At 44.1% G+C, this 18234-nt stretch overlaps 1 protein-coding gene across 2 annotated transcripts in view; it reads left to right on the top strand.

Annotated features, from left to right (window-relative positions):
* The window catches only part of REPS2 (RALBP1 associated Eps domain containing 2), a 252371-nt gene that overhangs the window by 196040 nt on the left and 38097 nt on the right, over positions 1–18234 (top strand). For both annotated transcript variants that reach the window (XM_056131290.1, XM_056131289.1), the window contains exon 14: positions 14280–14341. In XM_056131290.1, the coding sequence (XP_055987265.1) occupies positions 14280–14341 (62 nt within the window). The remainder of the gene's footprint in view (positions 1–14279; positions 14342–18234) is intronic.

Genomic DNA, 18234 nt, shown 5'->3' with positions numbered 1-18234 from the left:
GTATTGCTTGTTACTTACAGCATATGATGTCGCATGCTCCTGGAATTCTAAAATTTTAATAATTAGGGTCTGCAGAGATCTCTGCAGTAAACTGCTTGGTTCTGAGATTCTTTTGTGTGTCTCTGGATTACGGTCGTTAAGGAATTTAAGTAGTAGCCGGAAGCAGTGGGTGGGCGTCATCTCAGAGTCCCTTTGGGGCAGGGGAACGAGAAGGATCAGCTCCTCCTCCATCCCATGAGGCCTGGCATTTGTCATTATTGCTCTCATGTACCTGGGCTTTTCGTTGGGTTCTAGAGGATGGTGGCTGCCGGGATTCCTAGGGGGCAGGAGGAGAGGGACAGTACCTGTTCACGTCAGTCCAGGTGTTTTGAAGTGTGTGTGCGTGCACTAATGTTCCTTATGTCCTTAGACCTTCAGTGCCCATTTTAGTGTTTGGAAGGTTCCATCCTGGTTCATTACTCCTAGCAGTGCTCAGGGGACCACGTGGGATACCAGGATGGAACCTGAATGGGCTACATGCAAGGTAAATTCCTCCCCACTGGACTGTCTCTGGGTTTCTCGTGGCTTAGCCAAGTGAGGGTGCAGCTATTCCTACCATGGGGCTGGTACGTTCTTTTTCATTTCCATCTCCCTGTTTCATCGGTGCCCTGAGCACTGTAACAAGGGATTACAGGGGTTGGGAGGCAGATGAATCTCTGCAGGGTGTAGAGGGAATGTCAGCGTCACTTTTTTGTTTGTTTTGTTTTTCAAGTGTTTAGAGGTTGGGGAGAACACTCAAGAGGTAGAGTACATGCCTAGTATGTGTGAAATCTAGGCACTACATGGCCCTGGAGTCCCTTCCGCCATGACCTTTGTGACCCCGTGGCAACTGAGTATCTCTCGGGAGTTGCCTTCAGACCCCAGCATCACTCAGGGTCACCCCTAGTAGAAATGTTGAGAAAAGTCATTTGAGACACAACTTCTTGAGTTAAAGCGCAAACATTACAGATCAGCCCCTTGTTCTCATTCCCACTAATCCCAGGGCCCTCCTCAGGAGAGCGTCCCTGTGGCATTTTGTCTTGCATTTAAAAATATGTATATTGGGGCTGGAGAGATAGCACAGCAGGTAGGGCGTTTGCCTTGCACGCGGCCAACCCGGGTTCGATTCCCAGCATCCCATATGGTCCCCTGAGCACCGCCAGGAGTAACTCCTGAGTGCAGAGCCAGGCGTAACCCCTGTGTATCGCTGGGTGTGACCCCCCCAAAAATGTCATGACGAGACTGTTCTCATGTGTGCCGTTTAGTAAGTCCTTAATTTTTATCTACTATCAACTAATATTCAAATCCTCTTGTTGTTTGAAGCTTTCTTTTTTTGGCAATGATGTGTTCCAATTGAGTTCTAAGCAAGGACAAAAGTGGCATTCTGTTTGTTTTGATATCTCTTGTGTCTGAATCAATGGGATCTTCAGTTCTTTTCTTGATATTCATCATTCATTCATTCATTCATAAGAAAATCACCTACTTTGTAAACATCTCCACATTCTTTGTTTGTATCCTGTTTGCTTGGTTGTTGAGCTTTCTGTCTGCCATATTTCTCACAAACTGGTAGGTAGCTCTAGTCTTGATTCGAATCAGATTGAATTTTTTGGCAAGATTGTTTCCTGCGGCATCACATCACATTAGGAGTTCTTTGATGTCTGATGCCTGTTTTTGTGGTGTATGACTGATCAGTTGGGTTCACATAGTATTATCATGATGTAGCTTTATTATCACGATCTCCAACTGCCTTTTGAATAATGGCTTTATCAGATACTGATCATCATGACCTACATTCAGTGGTATGCTAGTAAATGTTTAATAACCAACCATTAGCCAATTTTTTCACGGAGTAAACCAGTGTTTCCCAAAGTGGGCTATTCTGTCCCTTAAGGAACACTGGATGAATCCAAGGGACAGGAATAGCCTTGGCTGCAGTTTTAAGGGGTGCTTTCTGTTTGTTCTCTTGGTAGATTTCTGGTGGGGGCCTTGAGTAATATTTTTCTAGAAAGGGATGATAGGCCGCATAACTTGGGGGACCTCTAGTTTCAATTTGGGGGGCTTCCCCAAATAACTTGGGGAGCCTCTAGTTCCTGTGATGGCCATTTGAATTCTTACTTATTTATTGCTACGGGTTAGAGCAAATATGCATCATTTGCTCTCGTAATCATATTGGAACTGTTTCTAAAAAGTCACTGATTTGATTCATTATTTCATTGGTAGTTGTGAAGTGATGGCATTCTAGTTTACTTTGTTTTACCTTTGTTAATTCGTACCATGATTTGCTTAGTAATTTTCTTCTTGTGGGCCATTTAGCATTTAACTCTGAAAAGTTTATGAACCGAAATAAACCATAAAATAATTTGATGCTCAATATATCACTAAGTTTCTTATATTTGCTTGAGTTCATAGACTTATGAACTGCTGAAGTAGAGTAATGTTAGTGACAGTGTTTACTAATTTAACCAATATTTACTGAGCACTGACTGTGTGCCTTTACACTGTGGAAAATTTCAAGAGGAAGATGAGTTTGGCTTCAAACTGCCAGTTAGTTGCATTTAAGCAAAGTTTTGAGTCAGGGTATTTCTAACTCAGATGTTCTTGGATGTTTTGGTGGAGAGAGCATGCATAGGGCTATCAAACTAATCTTTGATATATTATTTACAGTCAAAAGCTGTTGATTCTTTATTGGGGGGGTCCCACCCAGCGATGCGCCGGGTTTACTCCTGGCTCTACACTCAGGAATCACTCCTGTCAGTGCTGGGAGGCCATATGGGATGCCGGGGATCAAACCCGGGTCGGCTGCGTGCAAGGCAAACATCCTACTCAATGTACTATTGCTCCGGCCCCTTTTGATTCTTCCTTAATGTCTGCTTTGGTTTACTCTGCATTAGCAATGGCTATTAGAGTCATCTCTAATCTAGTTTGCTTATTATTCCTTTTCTCCATAAAGCAACAGGATTGAATTTCTTTTCTCCTTTTATTGAGGTGGGTGCATGAGACCATACAATTCAGTAAGGGACACAGTATTCTGGCCTGTCATTCCTGACAAAGAGTTTATTTCTGGAATAAATGGAGATCAAACACATAAACTTTGCCTACTAGCCAAAAAGAATGGAGACTGTGAAAAAGGAATCGCTAAACTATGCCTCTAGAATGTCTTAGAACAATCAGTTGGGATGGCAGGGTTAATCCTGACTGCACACGATTGTGGAGTCCTGGAAAAAACGGATGTGTAGTCGTTATCACACACTCATTTTGAAATGTCTAAGACTTACAAGTTGGAAAAATTCACAGTGAAAAGAGAGTGCCAAGCTAATTAATATCTTTCTTGAGATTTTCTTCCTCATTATTCAGGTATAGTGAAGTATCATGAAAGGTGTGCTGCTAAGTGAAATAGTAAAAGAATCTTGAAAAAAAAATCTGCTTGCTTCTTGAAATGTTAGATTTAAAACAGACACAGAGCTAGTGATTTTAACCAACCTACAGAGTTTAATAGTAAATTGATTAGGAGAAGTGTATTTATGCTAATGTAATACGAGAAAGGAATTTAGTCTTTTACTCATTTCCTGGTATCTCCATTTGGGATCTGTTAACCCTTATTACATAGTGTAGGGTAAAGGATTTATTTGTAAACACAGACAGATAAATCCTAGATTTATAGTGTTAATGCTAAAAGAGAACGGAAATGCCATTTCGGCTTACTCTCACATATTAGAGCCTAGGGAATAGATCCAGAGAATGTCATTGCTTTGTTTCAAAGTCCTTTGAGGATGACAATTTTTTTTCTGTATCCTTTCCATATAGCTTATTTGGTATCAGAGAATGCAGTGTATGTTAATTTAATTTGGAGGGCACATCTTGCTTTTTTTTTTTATATGGGAAATAACACTAATATCTAAATTCAGAAGAAACATCAAGGAGTATGGTGCCCTCTATAGGCAAGAAGAAAATATTGATTTTTCTCTTTTCCTTCTCTGTTAAGTAAATTTTTAGGCAGATTTCCCTGAGGTACAATCCCGTGGGAGACCAAGAAAAAATGTTTTTTCTTCATAAATCATTGAAAATCTTGGAGCAAGATTTCTTTTTTTAATGAATACAACATAAAATAGCTACAAAAACTGAAAAGAAATAGTGAACTGAATGCCCAGCTTCAGTAATTACTGTCTGTGACCCATCTTACTGCATTTGTATCTCCCTTCCATATGCTTTTCCCGCTCTTTAAAAAGAGAAATTGAGGTCCTGGAGTGCTAGTACAGAGGGTAGGGTGTTTGCCTTGCATGTGACCAACCTGGGTTCAATCCCTGGTATCCCATATGGTCCCCCAAGCACCGCTAGGAGTAATTCCTGAGTGCATGAGCCAGGAGTAACCCCTGTGTATTGCTGGGTGTGACCCAAAAAGAAAAAAAAAAGGAAACTTGATTGAGGTAGGCCTTTCTGAAATAATATAAGTAGAATCTGACAATCCAGTGTCTTCTGTGCCTGGTTTCTAATGTTTTTGAGGTGCCTTGGTGTGGTAGTATCAATACTGCTTCTTGTTGCAGGCCAGTATTTCACTGTGTGTTGCTGTATGTTGCCGGCCAGTGTTCCTGCTGTACCAGATTTTGTCTATCCACTTTTCCGTTTGATGAATGTTCTGCTTTCACTATTGTCAGTAATACTGCCACGAACGTTTACGTGCAAGTCTCAGTGTAACCATATGTTTTTATTTCTCCTGACAAGATAACTAGGAATGGAGTTGCTGGGTGTTTATTAAATTTATGTTTAACTTTAGAAGAAACTGCCACTTAATTCCAAGAGATGAGTACTGTTTTGCTTTCCCACTGGCAGTGTCTGAGGGTTACTGTTTCTCTGCATCTTTGCTAAACTTACCTTTCCTATCACAGCCCTCTTGGAGGGACGAGGTAGGATCTCACTGTGCTTCTGATTTGATGTTCTTGGTTTGTTTTGAGTATTTGGGGGCCGCACCTGGCGGCGGTGCTCAGGGCTCAATCTTGACTTTGTTCTCACGGGTCACTCCTGGCAGTGCTTGGGGTCCATATGTGGTCCCAGGTATCAAAGTGGGGTCCGCCACATGCAAGGCAAGTGCCTTAATCCCTATATCATGTCTCTTGCCCCTATGGTACCGATTTCCATTCCTCTGATGCCTAATGTGTTGACCACCTTTTCATGGGCTTCATTGTGATTCTTACATCAGATTTCATGAAACACCTACTCAACTCATTTGTCCATTTTCAATCAGGTGTTTCTTTTCTTATCATTGAAGTAATGCTTTGTAGTTTATTATACGTTAGGAATATAAGACTTTAATCAGATTTGCAATTTGGAAATATTTTTCCCAGTCTGTGTTATATCTTTTTTTAAAAAATTTTTTGGAGGGGGGTTGGGTGGGCATACCTGGTGGTGCTCAAGGGTTAGTTCTGCCTCTGCACTCAGGAATCACTCCTGGTGGTACTCGGGAAGAACCATATGGGATGTTGGGGATCAAACCCAGGTCAGCCACATGCATGGCAAACACCCCATCCTCTGTACTATCCCTCTGGCCCCCATGCCGAATATGTTTTTAAATTTGAGGGAATCATGCAAAGTCTTTTTGAAGAGTTGACCATTTGACTCAGAAGGTTAAATATTTGCTACATTGGAACATTTGGAGATGGTGGATAGGTTTTATTTCCCTGAGTTTTTTTTGTGCACAGCTCTCGTAGAAGCATGCTGTCCAGTTCATTGAAGTTGCAGTATTTCCTTGCTTTGAAGCCATGTAACACGCTGCTCCCTGGATAGTGAATAAGCCCCGTCCAGCTGCTTACTCCCACACAAGTGCCCTTTCCCTCTCTTCACCAGTTCCTGGCCTGTCTGTTCAAAGTATGATGCCGATTTCTGTTTCCGAGTGACCTGGTGACCTTGGTGATGTCATTTTACTTCGCTGGGCCTTTATTTTCTCATGTGCAAAGAGAAAGAATGGACTTTGATCTCACTTCCAAACTCAGTCATTAATATTTTCCCATTGAACAAGTCTGAGATGTGTGCAGTTCATCTCGCTTCACTGGTGAAAAAGACGTTATTCTGTTTAGCACGGTAGATACAGTAAGCTTGTACTTTTGGGGGTGTGTGTGTAAGTGAGTGACTACCAGGGCATGAGGATGGGCGTTCTTAGAAAGGTTCTTTTGGCAGACATTTAATCACACGCATTGTCATTGTGGCGTGAGTTCCTCTCCCTGTGTGTTGACTGGGGGCCCACAGGGATAGGCATAGATGCACATATGCTAGTGGACTAGAAAGGAACGAAATCACGGTGTTTACTATAAAGAAGCAATTATTTGGATGAACTTGCCAAGGCAGGGAATGATCTTATTGATGAAACACTTGAAGCTTTGCAGCGTGATTGATGCTTGAAAGCCTACATCCCGCTGTCAGTCTGCCTTTCAGCATTTTCAGTTCTTTTGGTATTAGACTGCCTTTCTTCCTTCTTCTTTCTTTCTTTCTTTCTTTCTTTCTTTCTTTCTTTCTTTCTTTCTTTCTTTTTATTTTTTAATTTTTATTAGTGAAACACCATGAGGTACAGTTGTAGACTTCCAAATTTTTGTGCTTGGGTTTCAGTTATACAGTGATCGAGTACCCATCCCTCCACCAGTGCCCATTCTCCACCACCACGGATCCCAGTATCCCTCCCACCCTCCATCCCCCCCATCCCACCCTGCCTCTGTGGCAGGGCAAGGAATGCCTTTATTTTCTTAATAAACTATTCCTAGTTTGGTTCAAGGATGGGAGCCCTTTTGTACTACTGAAGTTACTCCAAGTTTTCCTCTCCTGAAGAATCAGCTTTTTGTTCCTTAATGCTTTCGGTGGCCACATCTGCTGCTTTATTTCCACTCAGTAAGTTGGAGCATGTTTTCGTTTAGTCATTGATCGGGGTCTTTGTAAAAATCTGAAGGAAATTAGTAAATAGTAATAGTTGTGGATTGTTTGAGGCGTTCTAAGCATAGTGAGGTAAGAGGACAGAAAAATATTAGGACCTGGAATTTTGGATGAAGATACGAAGAAGCTGAGATTCAGAGAAAGAGAGATCAATCAGTGTCAGAACATGCACATTTTCAATAAAAGTAATAAACATCGGGAATGACTATTGTGTGTTTTCAAGGTGGGATTCAGTGGTCATTTCTTTCTAAGATACTTTTTCCTCCGCTTTTCATGATTTGGGCATTGTTTTCTAATTATATTTCTGATAGGCTTTTATTTACCAGAACCTTCTGGTAAATAATCTGGCTCTCTGCATTATTAATTGTAAATTACAGAATAAACCTGCATTGCTTTCATGTACCCATAAAAAGTGCTGTTCTCCTCCCACTTTACATTTCCTTCTCTTCCCTTCTGGGAAGGCAGCTGTTACTATTTACAAGTATGTTGTCATTGCAGGAATGTGGATATTAGATTATTCAGCCAAAGTTTTTTTCCGTTTCACTGTGTGTGTTCTTCCTTCCTTCCCTCCGTTCCTCTCTCATGCTTTCCCTCCCTCCCTCCCCTTTCTACTTTCCCTTCCCTCCCTTCTCCTTCCCTTCTCTTTTCTTTACCTCCCTTCTCTCTCATTTGGTTGATTCCGACCTCCTGGATGAAATATTTGAATCCAATTGAAGCTTAAGAATGGCCCGAAAATATTTTAGGATTAGAGATTCCGCTACACTCGGTTCTGATTCCTCAGCCCCGGTGCTGTGGGCGACAAGAGGAATTACACAAATGATTGGTGGGATGATGCTAGATCACAGTTTCCTCCAGAAAGAAAAGAGAATGCAGAACAGAAACGGCAAATGGAATTATCGGAAGACAAATCCACAAATGTCAGTTTTGAATGATGAAGTGCTCCGTGATTTTAACCTATGTAAATAAGGAAATTCAGATCATTTGATTCAATATAGTATACTGCCTGTTCTTTTGCATACCTACGCCTTCAACTCCGTAAGCCGTTTCTTTTTAGCAGGGAAGGAAGGCCCGAGGCTTTGCACACAGGCCTCACTCTGCCTGTGACCCCAAGAGCTGTGTGTGTGTGTGTGTGTGTGTGTGTGTGTGTGTGAGTGGGCAGGTTCTGAGATTTCTTTCCTGCTTAGTCCAATTCCAGAGCCAACGGTAAAGTCATTACTCTTGCTTAGTTATTTCCACTCTTGACAGAGGGTCAGTGGAAGGGAATTCTGGACAGCAAGGAAAGAAACTCAAAATGTGAATAGTCACAGCTGTTGTGTGAGGGGGTGGAAGGGAAGCCCCCAAGGGGCTTCGTGCTGAACTGGAGGGACAGACTGAAGTCAGGGGGTTCTTCAATCCCTCTCTCCCACCTTCTTGGGAGAAGACTGTAGTACAGGATTTCAAAAGACATCACATGCTTCGCTGTCTCAAAGACGATATTTGTCTGATCCCCAGTTGACTTTGCGACTTTTAGTCACCATCTGCTTTCTTCAATCTCCACCTCCCCTCTAGCTTTTGCTTTCCTTTCTTCCACCCTTAGTGCACTTACAGTTTGTTACAGTTTTTTTTTTAAAGTCTGGGTGGGGCTGGAGTGATAGCAGAGCAGGTAGGGCGTTTGCCTTGCACGCGGTTGACCCGGGTTCAATTCCCAGCATCCCATATGGTCCCCTGAGCACTGCCAGGATTGATTCTTGAATGCAGAGCCAGGAGTAACCCCTGAGCATCGCCAGGTATGACCCGAAAAGCAAAAAAAAAAAAAAAAAGTCTGGGTGTTGAAGTGATTGTACAATGGGTGGTGCGCTTGCTTTGCATGCGGCCGACCTGGGTTTGATCCCCAGTAACCCCCATATGGTCTCTCAAGCACCGCCAGGAATGAACCTTGAGTGCAAGCACTGCTGACCCCAAACAAAACAGAAAGTCGGATCTTTTGGGTAAGATTAGTGCTTAACCTTTATTTTATTTTTTTTTAATTTTTATTAGTGAGACACCATGAGGTACAGTTGTAGACTTACAAATTTTGTGCTTGGGTTTCAGTTATACAATGATCAAATACCCATCCCTCCACCAGTGCCCATTTCCCACCACCACGGATCCCAGTATCCCTCCCACCCCCCATCCCTCCCATCCCACCCTACCTCTGTGGCAGGGAACATAAAGTAACAAAATAGGAGACTAACACCCAAGAATGGCCAAGATTAGTACCAGGAATTTTGCTCCATGGCTTGGAGGCCAGCCACACATGTTAGGGGAAAAGGCAGCTCAGATAGAGAAGGGAGCACCAAATAAAGGGTGTTGGGAGTATCCTCCCAGGATGGGAGAAGCATTCTGAAAGTAGACTCTGGACCGAACAGAGGGGAATGCTTAGCCTTTATAGTACTATAACTGTGTAAGCTATATAGCAAATGATTTACCTTTTTTGGTACCACCCCTGGTGAAGCTCAGGGGTTACTCCTGACTCTGCACCCAGGAATTATTCCTGGTGGTGCTTGGGGGCCATTTGGGATGCCGGGGATTGAACCTGGGTTGGCCACATGCAAGGCAAGCATCCTCCCTGCTAGTAGCACTCAAGCCCCTGTTTAATTTCCTTACTTGCACAAATCCTTGGGTTTGCTTTAGAGTGAGTAACGAGCTTGTTCCTTTTGAATCAGCTCTAGACTACTTCAACTTTCTAAAGCTCCTCTTGTGAAATTCGGACACAGTAGATGCTTCACATATTTGAAGAATTCTAAGTGGTTGTCTTCTGTCCGATATGAAATTTTCATCATAGCCTCACTGTCAGCCAGGATTTCTTTCCCTTTCCTCACATACTGGGTTTCCCTTGTCATGGATCCCACGTGTTGTTCTGTCTTGTTCTTGGAGAATGCCTCTTCTCATGGATTCCTTGAAAAGGACATGTCTAGAAGTATCTTTACTCACACCATCATCCGTGCTTGGAGGACGGCATACCGTCACTGTTGGCAATAGATTTCTTTTCAGAAGATGGATGGCTTGCGTCAGTGGACCCTGCTGCCCAGGGTTTGTTTGAAAGTCTGCAACTCTTTGGACTTCATACACATTGTGTGTGGCCTGCTGTCCTATCCCATCCCTGATTGAAATTGTTCCTTTTCTACCACCTCTAGCATATTGAAATTTTGTGATGATGAACCATCTACAGGTATGTTTTCTCCTGCATGCTCAGTGACTTCTTTAATTTAGAGGCTCATTCTTCCCTTCTGGAGAATTTTCCTTACGTATTTGATCCCCTGCCCACACTTCGACCTTCACGATTTTATCACTTTCTTTTTGTGGATCTTTGAATCACTGTATCACTGTCATCCCACTGTTCATCGATTTGCTCGAGCGGGTGCCAGTAATGTCTCCATTCATCCCAGCCCTGAGATTTTTGCACCTTCTTCTTACTCGTCCTTCCCAACGGTGCCGTATTGGAGGCTCTTTCAGGGTCAGGGGAATGAGTCCTGTTATTGTTACTGTTTTTGGCATATCAAATATGCCACGGGGAGCTTGCCAGGCTCTGCCGTGCGTGCGGGATACTCTCGGTAGCTTGCCAGTCTCTCTGAGAGGATCTTTAAATATAACTCTAATTTTGGATTTGCTCGAGCGGGCCCAGTAACGTCTCCATTGGAGACTTTGTTGTTACTGTGTCTGGCGTATCCAATACTCTCGGTAGCTTGCCGGGCTCTCCGAGAGGGGCAGAGGAATCGAACTCGGGTCAGCCATGTTGGCCGCTTGTAAGGCGAACGCCCTACCCACTGTGCTATCGCTCCACCCTAATTTTGGAAAGGTCTTTTTTTTTTTTTTTTGCAGAGGTGACGGGATCACATCTGGCTGTGCTCAGGAATTACTCCTGGCTCTGTGCCCAGAGGACACACCTGGTGGAGTTTGGGGGACCATATGGGGTACCGAGGCTTGAACCCTGATCCACCTCTGGCAACACAAGCTTCTTACCTATTATACTATTTGTCTGGCCATCTAGAAGATTTTTTTTCAGGTTATTTTTGAATCTTCTAAGCTTTCTCTTTCTGTTAGCATGTGTTTAATTTCTGAGTTCTCTTCTTTTTTTTGGGGGGGGGGTGTTCTTTTTACAATAGTATCCCATGTTTCCATCCATGCAGATAGCATCTATTTTTCTCTTAATGTCTTTATTATTTCTTAAAATTCTGCTAAAAACTGTATCCCCCCACTCCCACCTCATCTTTATTTCTCAGTAGACTGTAAGCCCTGTGAAGGGAGAGTTTTTCCTGGTTTTCACAGACATTTTTCCAGTATCTCAAACAGTGCCCGGCACATCGTTGTTCGTGTTGGTTTCAGCCTATTGATTTTGCAGCTAGGCTAGCTTAGTTTTAAGGTTCTTAGGATTATAAGATGCCCTTCAGTAGTAGCCATCATGATACTGAAAAAAATATATAATGATTTTTTTTACTTCAAATACCTCAACAAAGGGAGTCTGGCTGGACAGAGGGCACGGGCTGGTGCTTCTCTAGCCAGTGGCTGACCATGTGTTTGTGTTTGATCTCTTTGATGTGGATACCCCTTTGATATGGATGCTTCTACATCCGGCTTGGCTCTAGCACTTTATTATTAAGAGAAATCAACTCTGGGGATTTCCAATAGAATAATAAGTGATAGCATACTTCTAGACGAAACAGAAGTCTCACTCGGATGATATTAATAAGATATGTTTACACACGTTTCCCCCAAACAAGGACCTCTTGGATACTCTTGGGAATGTAAGTTGCAGCAGCATCTGTGAAAAATGATAGGAAGGCACAGAAATTGAAAAAAAATAAATTAAAAAAGCTGGGGGGTGTGACCCAGTGGCAGAGTACTTGCTTTGCAGTGTGAGTCCTTGGGTCTGATCCCCGGCACTGCAAAAGAACCAAAGCTGAAAACAAAAACTAGAAGTAAAATTGCCTTATAATCAGTACCACTTATAGGTATTTAACAAATAATATGAAAACACTAATTTGAAAATATATGGGCCAGTCTATTTTCATAGCAGCATTATTTATAATATCCAAGATATAAAAATAACCTCTGTGCGGGGCCGGAGCGATAGTACAGCGGGTAGGGCATTTGCCTTGCACACAGCTGACCTGGGTTCTGTCCCCGGCTTTCCATATGGTTCCCCAAGTACCGCCAGAAGAAATTCTGGAGTGCAAAGCCAGGAGTAACCCCTGAGCATCACTGGGTGTGACCCAAAAAGCAAAAAGCAAAAAACTGTCACTGTCCTTCCATTGTTCATTGATTTGCTCGAGCGGGCCCAGCAACGGCTCCATTGTGAGACTTGTTGTTACTGTGTTTGGCATATCGAATACGTCACGGGGAGCTTGCCAGGCTTTGCCGTGCGGGCGAGATACTCTTGGTAGCTTGCCGGGCTTTCTGAGTGGGGCGGAGGAGTCGAACCTGGGCCGACCAGGTCAGCTGCGTGCAAGGCAAATGCCCTACCGCTTTGCTATCACTCCAGCCCAAAAAGCAAAAAGCAAAAAAAGACTTAATAGTAAATAGCACTGTAGCACTGTCCTCCCATTGTTCATCGATTTGCTCGAGCGGGCCCAGTAATGTCTCCATTGTGAGACTTGTTGTTACTGTGTTTGGCATATCGAATACGTCACGGGGAGCTTGCCAGGCTTTGCCATGTGGGCGAGATACTCTCGGCAGCTTGCCGGGTTCTCAGACAGGGGGGAGGAATCGAACTCGAGTTGCCTTGTGGGCCGCTTGCAAGGCAAATGCCCTCCCCGCTGTGCTATCGCTCCAGCCCCAACTATTTATTGATGTAGCTCCTCTTTCTTGTAAACTCGGGAGGTATGTGTATGACTTATTTCCTATCTCAGGGATCACCTTCCTCTGCTTAATTGCAAGGGGAGTGGAAACCTGGTCTCCTTGACTCTGTCTTACCTCAAAACTTAACAAGGTCAACATAGGAAAATGCTTGTCATCAATTAGTGAGGGGTTTGTTTTAATACACACTTTATTTTGAAAGTGTTTTTCTGTTAAAGAGCGCATGGAGTTTTGTTCCTGTTGTTCAAGTAACCAGTAACTTCCAGAGCCAGTCTGTAACCTTGAAAGTCGGGGCCGTAGGCTGGGTAATTCCTGAGGCTTTTGTCATTCTCTGCTGCTCCATGCTTTGATATCAAACGCTGTTGTAGGTCTTGGCACCTCTGGAGTTTTGAGCCACTGATATGTTTCATAAATTTTAATGAAAGATTAAGTGAATTCACTGATGAACCCGCATAGCGGTGCCATATCTGTGCATTATCTCATAGTGGAAGTTTCTGTGAAATGACTGTTGAGTTATATTTGTGGAGAGCCCTGAACTCTATCTTTCTTCTAACTTGTCAGATCCAGCGAGGTCAAAACAAAAGTGATTTGCGAAAAATTCCATGGTCTTGGCACACAGCTCTGATTTATTTTTGAGGAACGGAAAATTGTCCAAATATTAGCACACATATTACAAGATTTGCAAAGAAACTGAAGCATAGATAAAGCACGGTGTGCTTTTTTTTTTTGAAAAAAGGAAGTTTGTAGAGTTTATGGTTTAACTTGCCAGAGTCTGATAATAAACTTATTTCTTGCTTGTGATTATAAGCTCTATTTATAATTCCATCGCAGCTGTTTATTTTCATTGTCGAACTGCAATTCAGACATTCTTGGCTTACCTCATTTTCTCCCTATAGCTCACAAAATTGAAGAGAAAATGAGATCGAAGCTTTCTTTTGAAAGTTCTTCAAATGGGGTCAGGTTGTTGTCGAAACAGATTTAATTATCTCTGACAATGGGGATCAGGGAAAGAAAAGGAAATCTTGATCTCCCACAAATCTGTGAATGTCCTTTAGTTCGGTCACTTTTCGGCCTGCCCTCCTGCTATCCATCAATTCTGTTCCCTGACACAACTGCCGAGTTGCCAGGTTGGGTTTCTGTCTCCCTGCCTTTGTAACCCACTCACTGTGCTAATGAGCAGTTCCAGGGCCAAGAGCAAGGGAGAAATATGGAGGAAGCCAGTGATGCTTGGATTATTTGCCACTAAATAATTCACATCAGAACAGTGAGGGTTTGACTACCTTTCTCCCATGCTGGGTTCCAGTCTTTTCAGATCAAAGGGCGTCTTCACTTTCCCCTTTTACACTGCCATCACCCCAACAGTCGGTGTGATCGCTTGGATTTCGGGTAGAACGGAAAGGGGATTAGACTCTTCGGAATGAAGCCTTCAGGTGCATTTAAACGCTGGGAAGATACTCCCTGCTGCTGGCGTCCTGGGTTAACAAGCTTGAAGAGTACGTGGCTTGGATGCTCTTTAACACTGTCTTTCTTTGCAGCTACTAAGTCCGGATTGTTGCCTCCTCCACCGGCTCTCCCTCCGAGACCTTGTCCATCACAGGTAAGACAAATATTGATTTCTTCAATTGTTTGGCAGTCGGGAAGTTGCCCGAGCTACAGAACTGACAGCTTCGAGTCCCGGGGTGACATCTAGGAGCAGAAAGCACGGTTGCTGCATGTCTTCTCATCCATCCAGGTCTTCTTCTCAACGTGGAAAAGGGCACCTTCCTCCCTAGGCTGCCAAACAAATGTGTTCTCATTCATTCTCGTCCGGAGAGGGTTGCACATAGTTTGCCTACAGAGAAACACCTCTCCAGCTTGGGTGGGGGACGTGGATTTTCTCTGGAGTACGTGGCATGGAAGGCGGGTGCCTACATCTTCATTAATGGGTTAGGAGTTCTGCTAATAATTCTGCATACAGGGGCTGGAGAGATAGCACAGCGGGTAGGGCGTTTGCCTTGCATGTGGCCGACCCGGGTTCGATTCCCAGCATCCCATATGGCCCCCTGAGCACCGCCAGGAGTAACTCCTGAGTACAGAGCCAGGAGTAACCCCTGTGCATCGCTGGGTATGACCCAAAAAAGCAAATAAATAAATAATAATTCTGCATACACTACAAATAGATGGCTGTTAGTGGGACCAGGTGCTGTGGCTTGGGCCCACAGTACCACATTTGGATGGGGTTTTCCCTGGGAACAATCAACAGAACCAGCCGGCGTGGGGGTGTGTGTCTTCTGTAGCCTGTGAACAAATGTCGCCTCATTTACATGTGCTACTATGCTTTTATTCAGCAGCAGGTTTTGAGGAGTGGAAAATGAGAAGAGCGAATGCATTGGGGAGGTCAAGGGTGCCTCCCATCGCATCTTGCCATAATTGTTGCTGGAGAAACTGTCTCTAAAGACTCCTGACTTTTGGCAGAGAGTGTTGGCCACTTTCTCTTGAGGCAGCTGCAGTTTCTACCATTGGAGCACAGAGTTGTTTAATAGTTGTGCACGGCAGGAACTTTCAACATTTGCCTCTCTCCTTCCCTCCCCCTCCTCTCCTCTTCTTTCAAAATTTATTATAGTTGAGGGACCATGGTTGCAAGAGTCTTCGTATTTGTGCTGTTGGTTATAAAGTCAGTCCACCTCTGCCGCCACCCCCCAAAGCGCTACAGCTTCCCCCCGCCCCCCCCCCCCCTGCCCATCTCTCCATCACAGCTCCCTTCTTCCCTGCTCACCCATCATTGCTTCACTGAATCTCAGTTTGGCACTCAAAGTCAAGTTGTTATTATTTGAGTCTGTCCACACCCTTGTTTCGTTTCTTTATATACCTCTTATGAGTAAGATCATCTGGTGTCTGTCCTCCGTCTGACTTATTTTCGTTAACATGATACCCTCTAGTCCCATCTAGGTTGAGCATAAAGCAGGATTTCGGTGTTTCTTATAATCGAAGAGTAGTCCATTGTATCTGTGTACCACAGTTTCTTTATCAACTCATTTGTCATTGGATGTTTGGGTTGTTTCCATGTCCTGGCTATTGCACTCAGCGCTGCAGTGAACATAGGGCTCTGTGTGTGTGTGTGTGTGTGTGTGTGTGTGTGTGAGAGAGAGAGAGAGAGAGAGAGAGAGAGAGAGAGAGAGAGAGAGAGAGAGAGGTTAATGTTTTTGTATTCTTGGGATAGATGCCAAGAAGTAGAATCCTTGGGCCGTATGGAAACCTCATTCTAACATTTTTGGGGAGAATTTTCCGGACTGTTTTCTGTAGAGGCTGCACCAGATGGCATTCCCACCAGCAGTGAAGAAGGTATTTCTTTTAGAGCGTTAGATGGTCTTTAGTGCGCACTCAGCCTTGAGATGCAAATACCATGAGCTATTGGCTTTTTGCTTCAATCTGAAAGGTATTAAAGAGCCCTTTCTTTCTGGCCCATATCTAAACAGATGAGCACCCCTTTCCAACACCACAGCATTGGCTTTAAGATGTATTGGTTCATCAGTCAATGTGTAATTATGCTACATATCTAAGCTTTAGTTTCATCTTCAGCAGGATTTCTTCGGTTATAATTTCTGCTTGTTATTAGCTATGTGTATTGAGTCTCTACAGTAGACTCAGCATTATGCCATTGCGTTCCCCTTTATTATTATTATTATTATTATTATTGTTATTATTGGTCTTGAGCGATAGCACAGCGGTAGGGCGTTTGCCTTGCACGCAGCCGACCTGAGTTCGATTCCTCCGTCCCTCTCGGAGAGCCCAGCAAGCTACCGAGAGTATATCACCTATATGGCAAAGCCTGGCAAGCCCCCCAGGATGTATTCGATATGCCAAAAACAGGAACAATAAGCCTCACAATTTGTTGTGAGACATAACTGGTGCCCCCTCGTGCAAATCGATGAATGAAGGGAGGACAGTGCTACAGTGCTATTGTTATTATTATTTGGTTTGGGGGACACACTCGATGGTACTCAAGGATTACTGCTGGCTCTGTGCTCAGGAATCACTCCTGGTGGGTTCAGGGGCCCATGTGGGATTTGGGGGATTAAACTCGGGTTGGCCACGTGCAAGGCAAGTACTCCACTCCCTGTACTATGGCTCCAGTGCCCCGCCCCCCTCCTGTATTATTTAATATCGAAGAGGCACAAAGCTTTGTCACAGCTGAGGAAGTTGGACTCTGCAGGGGTCAGTGAAAGCCGTCACCCAAGGCCTCTGCTCCCATGGCCATCTCTCCCCATTGCAGTCAGGGGGTGTGTGTAGGAAGGCAGCCGTGCAGGCTTTCACCTCACCCCCCTGAGGAGGACCTAGATGAGCCACGGCTCCTGATTTACATTAGCAGCAAGCCTGGACAGTGTCACACTCAAATTAGTGCTTATCTCCCAGCTGCTGGTTTCAGACTGGGCCTTGGGAGCGCCATGGATGAACGCATGGCAGACCCGTCTGAAAGTGCTTTTGTCACCAAACTCCTTATCTTCCTTGTGCCATGCAAATGACAATAGTGCCTTCAGCCTTGTGAAACCGTTGCTGCTGTTATCTGAAGTCCGCATCTGAGCTGCTGGAAGTGGGCTTCTAGCCTGCATGGGTGCTTAGTGACAAGTATCTTTTTTTTTTTTAATTTTTATTAGTGAAACACTGAGGTACAGTTGTAGACTTACAACTTTTTTGTGCTTGGGTTTCAGTTATACAATGATCGAGTACCCATCCCTCCACCAGTACCTATTCTCCACCACCACTGATCCCAGTATCCCTCCTACCCCCCATCCCCCCATCCCACCCTGCCTCTGTGGCAGGGCACTCCCTTTTGTTCTCTCTCTCCTTTTGGGTGCTGTGGTTTGCAAAAGAGGCATTGGGTGGCAATCATGTTTGGTCTATAGTCTACTTTCAGCATGCACCTTCCATCCTGGGCGGATCTTCCCAACACCCTATATTTGGTGCTCCCTTCTCTATCTGAGATGCCTTTTCCCCTAGAGTGTGCGGCTGGCCTTCAAGCCATGGAGTAAACCTCCTAGTATTTATCTTGGCTATTCGTGGGTGTTAGTCGCCTATTTTGTTACTTTGTTCCCCAGATGAATGCAATCTTCCTATGTCTGTCCCTCTCTTTCTGACTCATTTCACTTAGCATGATACTTTCCATGTAGTACCACTTGTATGTAAATTTCATGATTTCATCTTTCGTCCAGCAGGGCTGGAGCGATAGCACAGAGGTATGGCGTTCGCCTTACAAGCGGCCAACATGGCCAACCCAAGTTCGATTCCTCCGCCCCTCTCGGAGAGCCCGGCAAGCTACCGAGAATATTCGATATGCCAAACACAGTAACAACAAAGTCTCCAGAGGAGACGTTACTGGGCCCGCTCGAGCAAATCGACGATCAACGGGAGGGCCTTTACCTTTACCTTACCTTACGTCTTTTCTAACAGCTATGTAGTACTCCATTGTGTAAATGTACTAAAGTTTCTTTAACCAGTCATCTGTTCTCAGGC

The sequence above is a fragment of the Sorex fumeus genome, unplaced genomic scaffold (assembly GCF_029834395.1).
Source record: "Sorex fumeus unplaced genomic scaffold, SorFum_2.1 ptg000086l, whole genome shotgun sequence".
NCBI lineage: Eukaryota > Metazoa > Chordata > Mammalia > Eulipotyphla > Soricidae > Sorex > Sorex fumeus.
Note: the sequence above shows the minus strand (reverse complement) of the source record. Positions and strands in the feature narration are given on the sequence as shown.